The 20,379-nt window shown below is 33.5% G+C and overlaps 2 protein-coding genes across 2 annotated transcripts in view; one reads left to right on the top strand and one right to left on the bottom strand.

Moving 5' to 3' along the window:
- Window positions 1-2,234: 2,234 nt before the first annotated feature.
- LOC102803038 (CUE domain-containing protein 2-A-like) lies at window positions 2,235-17,395 on the bottom strand. The gene is made up of 9 exons (XM_006812484.3): window positions 17,284-17,395; window positions 16,758-16,801; window positions 15,821-15,925; window positions 14,342-14,473; window positions 13,033-13,094; window positions 12,687-12,853; window positions 11,602-11,781; window positions 10,840-10,971; window positions 2,235-2,919 (listed from the first exon to the last, which is right to left on the bottom strand). Exons 3-9 carry the CDS (start codon window positions 15,892-15,894, stop codon window positions 2,773-2,775), a joined length of 894 nt encoding a protein of 297 aa, XP_006812547.1. The 5' UTR covers window positions 15,895-15,925; window positions 16,758-16,801; window positions 17,284-17,395; the 3' UTR covers window positions 2,235-2,772.
- Window positions 17,396-17,592: 197 nt separating this feature from the next.
- Window positions 17,593-20,379, top strand: part of LOC100368869 (tubulin--tyrosine ligase-like protein 12) — a 47,767-nt gene continuing 44,980 nt past the window's right edge. The window contains exon 1 of the mRNA XM_085506465.1: window positions 17,593-17,749. Within this exon, the coding sequence (XP_085362591.1) occupies window positions 17,603-17,749 (147 nt within the window). The 5' untranslated portion in view covers window positions 17,593-17,602. The remainder of the gene's footprint in view (window positions 17,750-20,379) is intronic.

Here is a 20,379-nt window from a genome sequence, read left to right as displayed (position 1 = left end):
TTACATCGTATACAACACTTAGAAATACATCATTAGTTTATGCAAACTTCAAACACATACTGTGTGACGACCACTATCCTATAATGCTCAAGTCGATAAATAATGTAAATTTTGGTCTATGTGTGCTTCCTATAGAGCAAATACAGAACATGTGATCATAATATAAATAGAATTGCTGTGGAGTGATAGTCATGAACATAAGCAGGGTGAATTTGGTTACAATCATACAGCAATCAACTAAAATATTCAAAAAATATCAAAGAATGTTTCTAATTAAAGTCAGTGGGAATATCAACAATTATTATACATCTGTCACCATAACGCCGTAAGTTGCAGCGTGCCGTAATATATAATGACAACAAACATGGCTGTCACCAAGGTTTGACGAGACTCCAGACAAAGAAGTTTGCTGATTCTGTTCTAAACCTTTTGGATTTCGGCATTCTCATGATGTATCCTTGGAAGGAAAAGATGTATAATAATAAAGTTATTACGAGGTTACCTCAAAGTATGCACTCAGACAGTACACCGTCCCATCGACCTAAGCTGCGCGTTGGACGATACTCTGTACTTTCTTCATGCATACTTTGAGGTATCCTCGTAATAACCTCATATTATGGAAAACTATTTGTCAAGATAGTACTTCATCACTATTAAAAAAAAAATTATTTATGCAGGAAATAAAAAATTGGTAATGGCAGCTGTTTTGTCTATGTCAAAAAATATATCTGAAAATATGTGTACATATTGGAGTTAACTTTGCAATAAATTATTATTCAATCTGTTAAAAACACTAAGGTATCCCTATACTCACTTTAAATATGAATGCACTTGCCTTCACAGGTTATACTGAATATATCGGAAACCAACAAATTTGGAACAACTGAGTTTGAAAGTTAACATCAAGCCATGCATTGTGGGCTAAAGAAAATAAAAAAGCTCTGATCGCTTTCAATTAACATATGGTCTCAGTGCATGATTGTCGATATACATGCTTCAATAACTAAATCTGACTATATATACACTTATCTTAAACAAGTAATGTTGAGGTCTCAGAGTTACATAGCATGTTTAAGTAAGGCATGCTCTTGACAAATCACATCAGAGGAGAGCTTTTGGTATGAAGCTTGCTAATATAGTTGGTCAGATGTAGTCAGACAAGTATAAAGTAAGATTCCTTTGACTATAAATATTTTTGAAAATAATGACTAACATAGTTTTCACACTTTTACACCCATTGTAGACTTGGGAGAAATTATTCAATAACTTTATCATCTACTGTAAAATACTTAATTATAGCTGGAATTAATTTTCGCTGAAAAGACTTTTTGGGTGATTTGTATTGAATTTATTTTCACTAATTTTTGACAAGTTGAATGTAGAATATAGGAACAAGCAGTCTGTCGGCTGAGATAGCTCCGCTGTTAGCAATGCACATGGCAATTAAAGAACAGAAGATATCATTAGAAAATGAACAAATCTGAGAGAGGTCCACATGTAGTACCTATATGTATAATATATCAAAGCAATTGGACTTGCGGTTTTCAACAAGAAGTCGAAAATATCACTTTTTACCAAAAATTACAAAAATATTCACCAAAATTAGAGAATTAAAGATATCATTACAAAATGAACAAATCTGAGAGAGGTCCACATGTAGTACCTATATATGTAATATCAAAGCAATTGGACTTGCGGTTTTCAACAAGAAGTCGAAAATATCACTTTTTACCAAAAATTACAAAAATATTCACCAAAATTAGAGAATTGAAGATATCATTACAAAATGAACAAATCTGAGAGAGGTCCACATGTAGTACCTATATATGTAATATCAAAGCAATTGCACTTGCGGTTTTCAACAAGAAGTCGAAAATATCACTTTTTACTAAAAATGACAAAAATATTCACCAAAATTAGAGAATTGAAGATATCATCATGAAATGAACAAATCTGAGAGAGGTCTACCCAAGGTACATATACACCAAGTATCAAAGCATTCAGGCTTGTAGTTTTCAAGAAGAAGTCGAAAAAGTAAAACATTGACACGGACGACGACGACGGACGACGACGACGGACAATCACTCATATGATAAGCTCCGCTCGACAAAGTCGACAGCGGAGCTAAAAAAGGTATATTTGCTAGATTTTATTTTCAGTGAATCAGCGAAAATTAATTCCAAGCGAAAATGAAGTCATTTACAGTTGTCAATGTTCATATAATATTTGCCAAGTTTTTGGTGAAAACAGTTTTATTTGACTGGAAACTGAAAACAGATCACCAGAATACTGAGCATCTAACTACAACTCTTACTGGACTCAGTCACACTTCAAAAGCACATGAAGACTGAGCTGATCAGTGGGACTTTACAGGTCATACACTACTGCACGAGATACATTTGTTTGTTTTTTAGAACCAACATTATTCCACTTGTAAAGGCTTAAATCTATCGCAACAGGATTCGTTTCTACTGAAATGATAAACCAAATACAGTCAATGCTCATTTGATACAACTAGTTCCAAATAGTTAGTCACTAGGCGTCCTACATGTATATATCAATGTCAGTTAACACGTAAATTACATTTGGACAGCGCAAAGGCAGCCAATGTGTTGTGGATTCGTTTTACTAACACATGGTATTTCAGTAACTGTAATTTATGGAAGTTGACAAATGATGAGATCACCGTTGCGGTTATTTTATTACTTAGGGTAGACGATGGAATCTGTACTGCCGTGCCGGACTAGGTGAAAAGTTATTTACTGAAAGTAGTCAATGGAATCTGTACTGTCGTGCTGGTTTTAAGTTGATATAAGTTTTCTTCATCTCATCAGTATCATTCTTCTTCACATCGTGGAACCGCTCACCCTTTGTACTTACAACTTGGTTGTCCCGGTAACGTACCATTTTTTTACCCTCCTGCCAACAAAAATATGATAAATAAGTTACTCACCAAACATGAGACAAATATGAGGAGATAACTTGGTAAGTAATGACAGCTATGTTTACAAAATTTGTAACTTTCTGTACTAGTAATGACAGCCATGTTTACAAAATTTGTAACTTTCTGTACTAGTAATGACAGCCATGTTTACAAAATTAGTAACTGTACTAGTAATGACAGCCATGTTTACAAAATTTGTAACTGTACTAGTAATGACTGCCATGTTTACAAAATTTATAACTGTACTAGTAATGACAGCCATGTTTACAAAATTTGTAACTGTACTAGTAATGACAGCCATGTTTACAAAATTAGTAACTGTACTAGTAATGACAGCCATGTTTACAAAATTAGTAACTGTACTAGTAATGACAGCCATGTTTACACAATTAGTAACTGTACTAGTAATGACAGCCATGTTTACACAATTAGTAACTGTACTAGTAATGACAGCCATGTTTACAAAATTTGTAACTGTACTAGTAATGACAGCCATGTTTACAAAATTAGTAACTGTACTAGTAATGACAGCCATGTTTACAAAATTAGTAACTGTACTAGTAATGACAGCCATGTTTACAAAATTAGTAACTGTACTAGTAATGACAGCCATGTTTACAAAATTAGTAACTGTACTAGTAATGACAGCCATGTTTACAAAATTAGTAACTGTACTAGTAATGACAGCCACGTTTACAAAATTTGTAACTGTACTAGTAATGACAGCCATGTTTACAAAATTTGTAACTGTACTAGTAATGACAGCCATGTTTACAAAATTAGTAACTGTACTAGTAATGACAGCCATGTTTACAAAATTAGTAACTGTACTAGTAATGACAGCCATGTTTACAAAATTAGTAACTGTACTAGTAATGACAGCCATGTTTACAAAATTAGTAACTTTCTTTACAAGTAATGGCAGCCATGTTTCCAAAATTAGTAACTTTCTGTACTAGTAATGACAGCCATGTTTACAAAATTTGTAACTGTACTAGTAATGACAGCCATGTTTACAAAATTAGTAACTTTCTGTACTAGTAATGACAGCCATGTTTACAAAATTAGTAACTGTACTAGTAATGACAGCCATGTTTACAAAATTAGTAACTGTACTAGTAATGACAGCCATGTTTACAAAATTAGTAACTGTACTAATAATGACAGCCATGTTTACAAAATTAGTAACTTTCTTTACAAGTAATGGCAGCCATGTTTACAAAATTAGTAACTTTCTGTACTAGTAATGACAGCCATGTTTATAAAATTAGTAACTGTACTAGTAATGACAGCCATGTTTACAAAATTAGTAACTGTACTAGTAATGACAGCCATGTTTACAAAATTAGTAACTTTCTGTACTAGTAATGACAGCCATGTTTACAAAATTAGTAACTGTACTAGTAATGACAGCCATGTTTACAAAATTAGTAACTGTACTAGTAATGACAGCCATGTTTACAAAATTAGTAACTTTCTGTACTAGTAATGACAGCCATGTTTACAAAATTAGTAACTGTACTAATAATGACAGCCATGTTTACAAAATTAGTAACTGTACTAGTAATGACAGCCATGTTTACAAAATTAGTAACTGTACTAGTAATGACAGCCATGTTTACAAAATTAGTAACTTTCTTTACAAGTAATGGCAGCCATGTTTCCAAAATTAGTAACTTTCTGTACTAGTAATGACAGCCATGTTTACAAAATTTGTAACTGTACTAGTAATGACAGCCATGTTTACAAAATTAGTAACTTTCTGTACTAGTAATGACAGCCATGTTTACAAAATTAGTAACTGTACTAGTAATGACAGCCATGTTTACAAAATTAGTAACTGTACTAGTAATGACAGCCATGTTTACAAAATTAGTAACTGTACTAATAATGACAGCCATGTTTACAAAATTAGTAACTTTCTTTACAAGTAATGGCAGCCATGTTTACAAAATTAGTAACTTTCTGTACTAGTAATGACAGCCATGTTTATAAAATTAGTAACTGTACTAGTAATGACAGCCATGTTTACAAAATTAGTAACTGTACTAGTAATGACAGCCATGTTTACAAAATTAGTAACTTTCTGTACTAGTAATGACAGCCATGTTTACAAAATTAGTAACTGTACTAGTAATGACAGCCATGTTTACAAAATTAGTAACTGTACTAGTAATGACAGCCATGTTTACAAAATTAGTAACTTTCTGTACTAGTAATGACAGCCATGTTTACAAAATTAGTAACTGTACTAGTAATGACAGCCATGTTTACAAAATTAGTAACTGTACTAGTAATGACAGCCATGTTTACAAAATTAGTAACTGTACTAGTAATGAGAGCCATGTTTACAAAATTAGTAACTTTCTGTACTAGTAATGAGAGCCATGTTTACAAAATAAGTAACTGTACTAGTAATGACAGCCATGTTTACAAAATTAGTAACTGTACTAGTAATGACAGCCATGTTTACAAAATTAGTAACTGTACTAGTAATGACAGCCATGTTTACAAAATTAGTAACTGTACTAGTAATGACAGCCATGTTTACAAAATTAGTAACTGTACTAGTAATGACAGCCATGTTTACAAAATTAGTAACTGTACTAGTAATGACAGCCATGTTTACAAAATTAGTAACTTTCTTTACAAGTAATGACAGCCATGTTTACAAAATTAGTAACTTTCTTTACAAGTAATGGCAGCCATGTTTACAAAATTAGTAACTTTCTTTACAAGTAATGGCAGCCATGTTTACAAAATTAGTAACTTTCTGTACTAGTAATGACAGCCATGTTTATAAAATTAGTAACTGTACTAGTAATGACAGCCATGTTTACAAAATTAGTAACTGTACTAGTAATGACAGCCATGTTTACAAAATTAGTAACTTTCTGTACTAGTAATGACAGCCATGTTTACAAAATTAGTAACTGTACTAGTAATGACAGCCATGTTTACAAAATTAGTAACTGTACTAGTAATGACAGCCATGTTTACAAAATTAGTAACTGTACTAGTAATGACAGCCATGTTTACAAAATTAGTAACTGTACTAGTAATGACAGCCATGTTTACAAAATTAGTAACTGTACTAGTAATGACAGCCATGTTTACAAAATTAGTAACTTTCTTTACAAGTAATGGCAGCCATGTTTACAAAATTAGTAACTTTCTGTACTAGTAATGACAGCCATGTTTACAAAATTAGTAACTGTACTAGTAATGACAGCCATGTTTACAAAATTTGTAACTGTACTAGTAATGACAGCCATGTTTACAAAATTAGTAACTTTCTGTACTAGTAATGACAGCCATGTTTACAAAATTAGTAACTGTACTAGTAATGACAGCCATGTTTACAAAATTAGTAACTGTACTAGTAATGACAGCCATGTTTACAAAATTAGTAACTGTACTAATAATGACAGCCATGTTTACAAAATTAGTAACTTTCTTTACAAGTAATGGCAGCCATGTTTACAAAATTAGTAACTTTCTGTACTAGTAATGACAGCCATGTTTATAAAATTAGTAACTGTACTAGTAATGACAGCCATGTTTACAAAATTAGTAACTGTACTAGTAATGACAGCCATGTTTACAAAATTAGTAACTTTCTGTACTAGTAATGACAGCCATGTTTACAAAATTAGTAACTGTACTAGTAATGACAGCCATGTTTACAAAATTAGTAACTGTACTAGTAATGACAGCCATGTTTACAAAATTAGTAACTGTACTAGTAATGAGAGCCATGTTTACAAAATTAGTAACTTTCTGTACTAGTAATGACAGCCATGTTTACAAAATAAGTAACTGTACTAGTAATGACAGCCATGTTTACAAAATTAGTAACTGTACTAGTAATGACAGCCATGTTTACAAAATTAGTAACTGTACTAGTGATGACAGCCATGTTTACAAAATTAGTAACTGTACTAGTAATGACAGCCATGTTTACAAAATTAGTAACTGTACTAATAATGACAGCCATGTTTACAAAATTAGTAACTTTCTTTACAAGTAATGGCAGCCATGTTTACAAAATTAGTAACTTTCTGTACTAGTAATGACAGCCATGTTTATAAAATTAGTAACTGTACTAGTAATGACAGCCATGTTTACAAAATTAGTAACTTTCTGTACTAGTAATGACAGCCATGTTTATAAAATTAGTAACTGTACTAGTAATGACAGCCATGTTTACAAAATTAGTAACTGTACTAGTAATGACAGCCATGTTTACAAAATTAGTAACTTTCTGTACTAGTAATGACAGCCATGTTTACAAAATTAGTAACTGTACTAGTAATGACAGCCATGTTTACAAAATTAGTAACTGTACTAGTAATGACAGCCATGTTTACAAAATTAGTAACTGTACTAGTAATGAGAGCCATGTTTACAAAATTAGTAACTTTCTGTACTAGTAATGACAGCCATGTTTACAAAATAAGTAACTATACTAGTAATGACAGCCATGTTTACAAAATTAGTAACTGTACTAGTAATGACAGCCATGTTTACAAAATTAGTAACTGTACTAGTAATGACAGCCATGTTTACAAAATTTGTAACTGTACTAGTAATGACAGCCATGTTTACAAAATGTGTAACTGTACTAGTAATGACAGCCATGTTTACAAAATTAGTAACTGTACTAGTAATGACAGCCATGTTTATAAAATTAGTAACTGTAATATTAATGACAGCCATGTTTACAAAATTAGTAACTGTACTAGTAATGACAGCCATGTTTACAAAATTAGTAACTGTACTAGTAATGACAGCCATGTTTACAAAATTAGTAACTGTACTAGTAATGACAGCCATGTTTACAAAATTAGTAACTGTACTAGTAATGACAGCCATGTTTACAAAATTAGTAACTTTCTTTACAAGTAATGGCAGCCATGTTTACAAAATTTGTAACTTTCTGTACTAGTAATGACAGCCATGTTTACAAAATTAGTAACTGTACTAGTAATGACAGCCATGTTTACAAAATTAGTAACTTTCTGTACTAGTAATGACAGCCATGTTTACAAAATTAGTAACTGTACTAGTAATGACAGCCATGTTTACAAAATTAGTAACTGTACTAGTAATGACAGCCATGTTTACAAAATTAGTAACTGTACTAATAATGACAGCCATGTTTACAAAATTAGTAACTTTCTTTACAAGAAATGGCAGCCATGTTTACAAAATTAGTAACTTTCTGTACTAGTAATGACAGCCATGTTTATAAAATTAGTAACTGTACTAGTAATGACAGCCATGTTTACAAAATTAGTAACTGTACTAGTAATGACAGCCATGTTTACAAAATTAGTAACTTTCTGTACTAGTAATGACAGCCATGTTTACAAAATTAGTAACTGTACTAGTAATGACAGCCATGTTTACAAAATTAGTAACTGTACTAGTAATGACAGCCATGTTTACAAAATTAGTAACTGTACTAGTAATGACAGCCATGTTTACAAAATAAGTAACTGCACTAGTAATGACAGCCATGTTTACAAAATTAGTAACTGTACTAGTAATGACAGCCATGTTTACAAAATTAGTAACTGTACTAGTAATGACAGCCATGTTTACAAAATTAGTAACTGTTATATTAATGACAGCCATGTTTACAAAATTAGTAACTGTACTAGTAATGACAGCCATATTTACAAAATTAGTAACTGTACTAGTAATGACAGCCATGTTTACAAAATTAGTAACTGTACTAGTAATGACAGCCATGTTTACAAAATTAGTAACTGTACTAGTAATGACAGCCATGTTTACAAAATTAGTAACTGTACTAGTAATGACAGCCATGTTTACAAAATTAGTAACTGTACTAGTAATGACAGCCATGTTTACAAAATTAGTAACTGTACTAGTAATGACAGCCATGTTTACAAAATTAGTAACTTTCTTTACAAGTAATGGCAGCCATGTTTACAAAATTAGTAACTTTCTGTACTAGTAATGACAGCCATGTTTACAAAATTAGTAACTGTACTAGTAATGACAGCCATGTTTACAAAATTAGTAACTTTCTGTACTAGTAATGACAGCCATGTTTACAAAATTAGTAACTGTACTAGTAATGACAGCCATGTTTACAAAATTAGTAACTGTACTAGTAATGACAGCCATGTTTACAAAATTAGTAACTGTACTAATAATGCCAGCCATGTTTACAAAATTAGTAACTTTCTTTACAAGAAATGGCAGCCATGTTTACAAAATTAGTAACTTTCTGTACTAGTAATGACAGCCATGTTTATAAAATTAGTAACTGTACTAGTAATGACAGCCATGTTTACAAAATTAGTAACTGTACTAGTAATGACAGCCATGTTTACAAAATTAGTAACTTTCTGTACTAGTAATGACAGCCATGTTTACAAAATTAGTAACTGTACTAGTAATGACAGCCATGTTTACAAAATTAGTAACTGTACTAGTAATGACAGCCATGTTTACAAAATTAGTAACTGTACTATTAATGACAGCCATGTTTACAAAATAAGTAACTGCACTAGTAATGACAGCCATGTTTACAAAATTAGTAACTGTACTAGTAATGACAGCCATGTTTACAAAATTAGTAACTGTACTAGTAATGACAGCCATGTTTACAAAATTAGTAACTGTTATATTAATGACAGCCATGTTTACAAAATTAGTAACTGTACTAGTAATGACAGCCATATTTACAAAATTAGTAACTGTACTAGTAATGACAGCCATGTTTACAAAATTAGTAACTGTACTAGTAATGACAGCCATGTTTACAAAATTAGTAACTGTACTAGTAATGACAGCCATGTTTACAAAATTAGTAACTGTACTAGTAATGACAGCCATGTTTACAAAATTAGTAACTGTACTAGTAATGACAGCCATGTTTACAAAATTAGTAACTTTCTGTACTAGTAATGACAGCCATGTTTACAAAATTAGTAACTGTACTAGTAATGACAGCCATGTTTACAAAATTAGTAACTGTACTAGTAATGACAGCCATGTTTACAAAATTAGTAACTGTACTAGTAATGACAGCCATGTTTACAAAATAAGTAACTGTACTAGTAATGACTGCCATGTTTACAAAATTAGTAACTGTACTAGTAATGACAGCCATGTTTACAAAATTAGTAACTGTACTAGTAATGACAGCCATGTTTACAAAATTTGTAACTGTACTAGTAATGACAGCCATGTTTACAAAATGTGTAACTGTACTAGTAATGACAGCCATGTTTACAAAATGTGTAACTGTACTAGTAATGACAGCCATGTTTACAAAATTAGTAACTGTACTAGTAATGACAGCCATGTTTACAAAATTAGTAACTGTACTAGTAATGACAGCCATGTTTACAAAATTAGTAACTGTACTAGTAATGACAGCCATGTTTACAAAATTTGTAACTGTACAAGTGATGACAGCCATGTTTACCACATTTTGTAACAGCTTGCCTGTACAAGTGGTTCATTGGACCACATACCATATAACTGAAAATTATTTGTGCTCATGTACCACACCAACACTCATTTGGGCTGTGCTGGGTTGTGTTTACCACTTCATTGAGCTGTGCTGGGTTTTACTAATAATTACATGGGCTGTACTTGATTGCACTTACCATCCACATTGGCCGTGTTGTGCTAATGTACTTACCCACAAGGGTTGTACTTACCCACTTGGGTTGTACTCACCCACTTGAGCTGTACTGGGTTGTACTCACCCACTTGGGCTGTGCTTGGATGAACTTACCCACTTGGGATGTACTCACCCACTTGGGCTGTGCTAGGTTGTACATTGTACTTGCCTATTTGGGTTGTGTTTACCCACTTGAGCTGTACTTACCCACTTGGATTATACTTACCCACTTAGGTTGTGCTGGGTTATGCTCTCTATCATCTTCATCACATCCAATATAAGCATATTTTAAAATTGAATCTTTTACTTGTTTATCATCTTTTTCAACTTGTTGACATTTTCTTCCCGGTTGATGCTCCTATAATGGAAGACAATGAAGACATAACTGTCCTGTGTTGATCCATAATCTACCTCCTTCCACAATTTACAATTCATACATGTATCATTCCACACTACATGTCTTTTTTTATTCTCAGATTTACAGTATTGATTGACCTCATGTCTGGACAGATCATATTCACTTTACACACCTACATCATATACCTTTATAGGGTACATACATGTATGTGCAGTACATGCATTCATTTTGTGATCTGGTTCACGATGGCTAACAATGGCAGCCATTTGCAAGCAAGATCAAGCATTTCTGTCATTCAGAACCACATCATGTTTACAGACGGATTTCTTTCAAACTTGATACATTAGACATTAATGGACCTTGATGGATATCACTTTGTTTTGCAGATTGGATTCAAATTGGCTGACTGTTGCCCTTTTAGTTTTAATGAATGCTATTCCATAGAAATGTCTCTGACATGACTTTACCAATCCTGTTGAAGTACATAATGTTACACATAAGGAAATGCATTTATGTAGACACAATGCCTGTAGGAGACTAATATTGATATCTACCAACAATGATTTTCTATTTTGAATAAATACCTTGCTCATAATTTCAATATAATTTGAAGGATAAAGGTTAATGTACCTGTCTTGTCATGGTAATTGTGTCATCATCATCTCCTGCTTCTTGTCTGTGTAAGATGAGCTGAGCTGCATCATCTGTGTTGCCATGGGTTACAGATAAACAATGCTGTGCTTCAATAGTGGTGCATGCTGGGAACATTTCTAGTAAAATCCTTATTGCATCATCAGGGGTGTCTGGAACCTAAAAGAAGAATTAGCAAGTATTATATATGCATGTAAGGCACAGTAATGACAAGAAGTCTTTGGACAGCAGAAATAAGTGGAAAAAAATCAGTGTCAGCAGACTTTCTCATCCAAATGTATTTGCATTTTTTTGCAAGTACAAGTGTGGACATTATACACTATATTACCGGTATACACTATATCAAGCATTCTACTACAGAAACTATATTCGATATATGCGACTATGTGACAGGGCTGTGTGACCATCTTCCTATTATAATTGCATTATGACACTGTATCGGAGAACCTCAACCAAAGTTCGCTCAAAGTCACATGCCTTAGTGAATGATTCTAAGCCAATAGATTTGGTCTTTCCATTGAGTCTGTGGCACACTCAGCCAGAGTTTGAGTACTATTCTGCCAATAATAGCGACATGCACATGATAACACTTTACATGTATTAGTCAGTGATACTTATTTGGTTCAGTAGTGTTAGTTTTGAAGGGATTACAAAGATCTTCCAAAAAATGGCCCTGTAAAATGTTTAAAATCATACATTGAGAACAGTGTAGCATGCATATGAATGTACAATGACCCAATCAGGAGTTTTCTAGAAAAAAACTGCAAGAGGGAGCACGCAGTTCAGCGGCACCACCATGTGGGGGATATAGGGTTCTGCCTACCAGGGTGTAGAGTTTTTGAGGAATATAAGTTAAAATGGAGCATTCTATCGCTTCCTTGGGGCCAAAATGACTATTAGACAGGACACAGTTGAAGACTGTGGCCACATGTGATCCCTAGTCAATCAGAATTTTATGGTTGCCAGAAGATCTGCTCCTCAGGGTAAGGGGGCGCATGGCCACGGCATGAGGGCGCTGCGGCCCTGTTCCCTTCTTTAAAAAAATCTCTGACCCAATGACTCACCTGTATACATGTAAATGATTTAGTGTGTAATGTGCTCTCACAGTCAGCTGTGTTTTCTAGTGAGGTATTTTGCTCTTGAAGTGTTCCACTGCATTCTGTTGAGGTACTTGCATCAGGAATTTCTTTATGATTAAACCTTTGCGCCTCAGTACTTGGAGGAGTATTCTCTGAGTGGCCAAAGAAAAAGGTGAAAAAAAACTCAGTCATCTTTCTCACTTACAGAAAACCTTTATTTCTAAACATGATACATAACACAGCTAATTTATTAATTTAAATTAAAATTATACACAAAAAGATCGTTGAAAACTTAGAACAAAAAATTCTTCATTATTGTGTAAGAAATTACCTTTCTCATTGTGCCCTGATAGTTTTTCTGCAAGTTCAAACATCCACTCACAGATTTGAGCACTGAAACAAAATACAGTAAAATGGAATGAAATTCATCTATGCAAATTATTCCAAGAAACAGTTCTGGTGAAAAACAGTAATGCCTGATTTAGGTGCATCTTGAGCATTAAAATGGCCACCAGGCAGCCACCATGAAACACAGAGGTAAATCTACACGCATAATTCATCTCAACATGGACTAATAACAAATCTTATATAGACCGGTATATTATTATTTGTTGTACACTGAATCATTATATTGACCCTTGCTTTAAATAACTCTCTAGTTTATGTAAGTGTTGGTGCTATTAATAGAACAAAATGGCAGTTACCAGAGTGGATTTATGAACCAAAAATAAAATTATTGATCAAGGCACAGCAGAGGTCAATAATTCCTTTGATGGTTATTGCAACTGTTATCGGAGGGGTGTCACCTGAGGATAACAACGCACGCTAAGAACGCTAAGACTCATGGGTAGATGCTTGTTTGTAAACAATGACATGCTATGGCAGTCTGTCGCATGCGCAGGTGACGACTTGAATATTAACTGATACTGAGGTAACTATAACTACATCTATATGTTTTATTATACTGAATAAACTGAACTGAACATTACTATATTTACTCAATTATAAAGGTACACATACATTCAATACATGTAATATTGCATATACCCGAAAAATCACATTTGTTGTGTAGCAAATCATTAAAACATCACTAGTTAAAATACAGCTATGAGGACACTAATGGTAGTTATTGACCAATTTTGGGTCTTGATTCAAGAAAACTGTGACCAAGATTGTTTACTTCAGCTGAGACCTCGAACAGCCATCAACTGATACATGTAGTTAATACATATGAGAAACTAGTTCCGAAAAATCCCCAGTCTATGGACATGGTTGAAAACAAAAACAAAACGAGTAAATGAATACTGTTTGGAACTAAAACAGAGTACTTGTCTAGTACAAGTGAATATTGAACAAAAAACATCCACTATTGAAGATACAAGTCGACTGTTAGAACAATAGCAACAAACCAAAAAATAGTTTTACTTATTTTAACCATAGACACACATTTTAGGTTTTGGCATATGTGCTATTTTTATGTTTTGATTTTGTAAATACTAAAACTATGCATGCGTAATAAAGAAAACAAGGATTTAATTACTAACTGTAAGTCAATAATGAATTTTATGTGCTGACAATAGATGTATGACAAGTATGACAATTTTAAATAATAGATATTTAAAAATCACTTTTTATTTTACCTGTTGATATCTGCAAACCCTGGAATGTATGCTTCCATCATCTCAGTGAACTCATCAACATCAAATTCATCTTCTGTGTCTAAATCTTCTAAAACACTAACTAAATAACTTAAAACAATGTCATCAATTGTGCTGTGAAAACAAGAACATGCACACATTTAGTAAAAGTATAAAAGATGTTTTTTTTTTTGTTTCTTGTAGTACTTAGACTTCTGTCTGTACATGTACCATGGTTATTCATGTATGCGGCAAGTAGACTGAACCTAGCAATTTCAGACTTCCACTAATGACACTAAGGACAATGTAGTTCTAGCCAAATAGGCTATTACAATGTACTACATAGTTTTCAAATTATCTACTTATCTACTAAATGAAAAATGAATTTGTCATGAAATTGGAAACTGAAATGTACGTTTTCCTTGTCTTCAATGTAAATGTACCTTTTTCTGGATGATGACATGCTTAAATTGATTGACAATTTTCTCTGAATAATTAAAAAGTGACATAATTTAAAGTATCCAAATCTAAATAGAATTCGCCACTGATGACTGGTGAAGGGTTAGAGGAAGCCAAACAATACAATGAAAATGAAACAGATGGACATACTATACTGACACAAGAATTTAGTTGTCGCAAAATGAGTTGATGAATGTTGTTCAAATTGACCATTTTCCGTTCACTGCGAGAATCACGCGTTATGCGTGAAATCAAACGTAAAAACAGGACAAACAAAGGTCATAGCGTCGTAGTGGCGTCAAACATCGCGTGGGATTCGACAAGCGCGAAAGTATTTTGGGGATATTTCCATGCTTAATAATGTGCTGTCCACATTTGATTATAGGCAATTTTGATTAAGTAAGGGTTTTTGAAAGCAATATTCCTCTGTCGAAGATCAGCCCGGTTGATATGAGCTACGAAATAAAGAAATTCAAGTTCAAAATCAAATCACTCAATTTTTGCGGCAGACGTTCAATGCGCTTCTATCATGCAACTCACGAGATCTCGCAGTTGAACGGAGAATCCCCTATTGGTAACAAGCATTATGGGAAATTTCTAACTATATTAAAACAGCAAATTTAACAGAAAATCCTTACAAATGTAGGCCATTTGTCTGAAATGACTGAACAAAATTTTGATAAAATTTCAGCAAATTTTTATTGTTAGTGTTATAGCCAGAAAATTGAAAAGTGTCTGCCTAAGAACATTATCACAATGAAAAATAGCAGTTACTAGTATGTAGCCATAGTCTATTTTTTGTTGATAATTTATAATCATTTTTATATTTACAGCAAATTTTACAATGAAAAATTGGACAGGTTTGTAAATATTTTGCTAGTCAAATGAAATTTAGCACCTGTTTAAAATGTAGAGTGTCTGTCTAAAATGACAAACAGACAGGTGGCTGACTAAACGCATGTGATCATCTGAATCACTGTGACATGTATGGGTATATGCAATGATTTACATTTATACATGTACCTGATTGAGGTAGCTCCTGAGTTACTTTGTAAGAATTCTGACAATGCATTTCTAACAATCTCTTCTTTATCCATTCTAGTTTACCCCAAGGATGAAATTATCAATCTTTGATGAGATTAAAATAAAATGAACATAATTAAATTATTGAACACCTTGACCATGATTTCTAAAAATACACAATGTACAAGAGAAAAAATGTGATATATATTAATGAAGTGACAATAGAAATCAAAGCTGTAATTACTGAAATATGATCGATGTAGAGTCAATCACAGACAACAAAATGGCCACAACTTGACCAGTTTCAATTTGATTCGATCTGTGAAGTTATATGCATGAAAGTTCTATAATGAATGTACCAAGTTTGACCAAAATCCAGAATCCTGTTCCAAAACAGCACTAAAATGACAAATATTTGGCCAACTTGAATTGAATCGTGCATATCTGAAACATGATGTACTAGTGTATTTTGAGTGTTCTAGACATGTCAGCGATACATTGTGAAGGTAATGATGCACAGAGGTGAGTCTACAAGTCCATGGACTAGGATTACACATACAAATTATGGCACCGGACCATGTACATTATTTATAATTATTATTATTATAAAATTATTATTTATAAAATTAAACAATCTTCTTCAACCTCAGTTACAGTGGTTTTAAATATTGCATTACGATGAAGCGAGTACAATGTAAGGTCATTCTGGGTTTAAAACTGATACAAATCAACCTTGTTGAGGTGATGATAATCTTAAAGCGGGGGAGTCGTCACCCGCGCATGCGTCAGATGGCCATAGCGTGTCGTTGTTTACAAACAAGCGTCAACCCATGAGCCTTTGCGTTGTTAGCGTGTGTTGTTATCATTGTTTGGGACTGTGTATGCGCAGGTGATGACCCTCTCGCTTTAATTACAAAAAAATAATAAATTTGTTTACCTTTGCTTGGGACAATTATAGAACCTTTTACGGATGCCAGGCAGCTATTATAATAAAACCACAAATATGAAAATATGCATTAATTAAATTGTACAACAAAAACATTTTAAATAAATGTCCCCACTATTAATTTTACCACATCCCCGCATAAATAATGGTCTACCCCTAAGTACTTGTACTACTACAACCCATTGAAGGCCAAGTTGGGGCACTTGACATGACAAATGTCGTCTTTGCGTGTTTGCAATCTTAGACTCAAATTATAACAATTATCGTTATAACAGCGTGATGAAGTCATTCGAGTTTGCTCTATCCCGCACATGTCCGTACCAACAAAAGGGAGGGAAGAGGAGTTTTTTTCCAGTACTGTGCAGAAACCCCAACGCAATGATACGTAACTACATACTGGCATTGTATTTGTAATGTAATGTTCGTTGTACCGGGCCCTGGATGTTTTAAATGCGACACTGAGTTCACTGAAATTAACACATTAAATGTTCAAAGACGATATAAATGAAATTCTTACCTAGTGGGACGAAATGTCTTTCGATTTTAGCAGCTAACTAGCCACAACAAAGAACTGAATGTCCCGCTTACACAACGTACACAGAAATACTCTAGATCAATAATATTTGCATATATAATGCACGGTTTGCGACAGCCATAACGACATTCCAACGAGTTAGGAAACTAATTATTCAATGTATTAAAATGTTTGCCAGACAAGAATCATATTTAATAGATATAACGCACAGACAATTGTACTGAAAATAAAACTGTATTGTAGTTAAACGTTATTTCACGACTAAATATAATATCACCCTTTTGCGGCACAATAAATCAGCATGGACGATCTGTTTGGTGTCGACAGTAGCGATGCTCGGGGCGATGACGGTTTTGGTGCGTTCTGTACTTTGCACGAAATTCAGCTTTTGACATCTGGTGTGCCACGAGTCTACTGGAGACGTCTTCACGAGAAATTGCAAAATCAGGTGAGGTTTTCAATCTTGTCACACGCTTGTCGACGGGCATTTATGATTTGACAGCGTGGGTGTACAGCGCCACTAACGACATAAAAAATAAATAAAATGCCGAGAATACACAATATCAATCATTTATAATAAAAGGGTATGCAAATGTATGGTCTGCAATTAAGAGCTCGCGTGATTTAAAGATGTTAATTGAATTGCGAGATGATAAAAAAATGACAAAGACAAACCAACATAAATTTTCTATAAATTCTAATGCAAGCTGCGTTTGTACAGATAATTTGATAGTCCAGTATGTATCATCAAGAGCTTTACTTTAAAGTGACAAGTCTACAAGAGTTTCGTATACTGGAGATGTGATTTATTCAAGCAACAGTGCAGGTCTGCTTAACACTATACAGCGAACGATCAGTAGTGTAAAACCAAGCACATTCATGAACATCGTATTCACAATCTTAAGCTCCCTAAAAACTGAAAAATACAGATAAATACAAATAACAATAACGTAGCAATTTATAGTGCCGTTAAAGTCCTAATATAAACCGCATACGTAATAGTAACCGCACCCCCAATTCCGGCTTCGGGGTTAAAGAGTTCTTAACAAAAATGAAAACTTGAAAAGTACCTATTACTAACCGCACCCCCAATTCAACAAGACCGTGAACTGACTTCATTGTTTCAACCAGCTGTTCCAAAACGGCATTGTTCCTAGTCCTATTCATTTGTTTCGACAACATGCCTAAAAATATTCACACCTATTTATTGTTCAGCGGTGATAAGATGTCAGACAGGCAATGAAACTGCTTTTGTTCTGGCGGCAACCTCTGTCAATACTCTTTCTGAATACGTCTGTGTTTAGTAAGTTTTAGACAATGAGCATTTATCACCGTAAAAGTGTTAAACTGAGCATTGAAGAATAATTTATCTTTCGAAAACAAATAATTTCTTGATTTAAAAAGATCGCACTACATTATCAGTAAATCTCTTCCGTGTTGCGTTCACCATGAGGTCGCTGAACTGTCATTAACATATTTAAATGAGCTATGTAATTTAGACACGTGGGCGACTTGACCTATCCGATCAATAATACGTCACGTGAGCATTCAAAAGCATGGCGGATATCGTATCGGCTGTTTACATGTGACTGAAATCATTCGCTTACGGGGAAACTAAGTTGAATTTTACTTGCATTTTATAACAATTCAACGAATTTATTTTTCGTGCGTTATTGTAATCACTACTAAATAATAATCACCAATATCAACACTTCGAAAACAAGTAAGTTATTCACTTGTGACCAGCAGCATGGCCGGATCGAGCTACCGTTTATATGTGATCATTTGCTACTAAGCAGTGCATTCGTGTTTTTATTTGAAACTTCTGTTAGAATATACTTTTCGTTACCAAGAAAATTAAAAAAATAAATGCATATTACATTAAAAATACTGAGTATTTTTGTATCATGTAGAATTTTTTTTTGATTGACTGTAATTTTTCAACATTTCGTAACGCCGATTTTAGAACCAAAATAAGGCCTTTCACTTTTCCCCGACGCCTATTCAAGAGATTGTACGGTGTATTGTTTGTTTTGTGCATGTGTTGTGGACAAAAAATGACCACGCCCATTTAGTGATTGCAATATGTACGTAATAGAAACCGCACCCCGAACTTGAGCTTTTGATCCCAATTTTTAAATTGATACATTGTAATATAAACCGCGGTTTATAATAGGACTTTAACGGTAACGATATGCTATGTATGTCGAATAATAGTAACAAATGACCGTTTTTCCGATCTACTCAAAACATCTAAAATACTTGATAACAAGATAAATCTTGAACAAAAAGAAGGCGAAAATAGTGTAAATGCAACAGATACATTATGGGCACATATTTACCTCATTGGCGACCTGTAAAGCCTTGGGATAATCGAAAGTATCCGAAATTCACAGTGACATAACAGAAAACAGCTTTCTTGTCTAGTATGTATCAACAAATGGCAAAAAGGCAAATGGATACAATAGGGCAAGTCACTCAGAAAGATCAAATAAGTAATGAGTAAAAGTATTCAAAATACAACACAAAATAATTATTACTATCAATAAAAGACCCCAAACACAACAAGGAGTCTACAAATGCATAAAATTCATGAAACAAAAAGAACTATTTTCTATGCGTAATGGCACACCGCCGCGAAGGTGAAGCTATTTGATCTGTTTGTTTCGCGAGGCTCTTCCAACATTCTAAGAAAGAACATTTCAAATCTGCCAATAGAGGGCGGCAGCCACACTGTAGCCCAGGAGAAGTTAAATGTCATTTGAAAAACTCACTTACCTTTTCACCACCAGACTTTCTCGCCCAAATTTGTCTGCACTTTTTTTAATATCCACATTAATTGAAACTTGGTAGATACATTAAATACAAATTAAATGTGTCTGACAGAAATTGCCAAATCTGTCAAAATAGTGAAATTGAAGATGAGAAACACTTTCAACAGTGAACTAAAGCCCTTTTCACAATTGTTGCCAAACAGACTACAGCGGCTTGCGTCTCGAAATTTTTCCCGTTGTACGTCTCGTTGTAGACGTTGTACCACTTATTGTACGATCCAGATGCGACAAAATGGTTGCATCT

The sequence above is a fragment of the Saccoglossus kowalevskii genome, chromosome 12 (genome assembly GCF_978046115.1).
Source record: "Saccoglossus kowalevskii chromosome 12, keSacKowa6.1, whole genome shotgun sequence".
NCBI lineage: Eukaryota > Metazoa > Hemichordata > Enteropneusta > Harrimaniidae > Saccoglossus > Saccoglossus kowalevskii.
The sequence above is the reverse complement of the archived record's forward strand: the minus strand, read 5'-3'. Positions and strand labels throughout refer to the sequence as shown.

Coding starts and splice junctions, on each gene's coding strand:
- LOC102803038 (XM_006812484.3), bottom strand. CDS start 15,894: ATGGATAAAGAAGAGATTGTTAGAAATGCATTGTCAGAATTCTTACAA. Junction 11,782..12,686: donor AATCATTTACATGTATACAG/GTGAGTCATTGG, acceptor TTCTTCTTTTAG/GTTCCAGACACCCCTGATGA. Junction 10,972..11,601: donor CAATTACCATGACAAGACAG/GTACATTAACCT, acceptor CTTCCATTATAG/GAGCATCAACCGGGAAGAAA.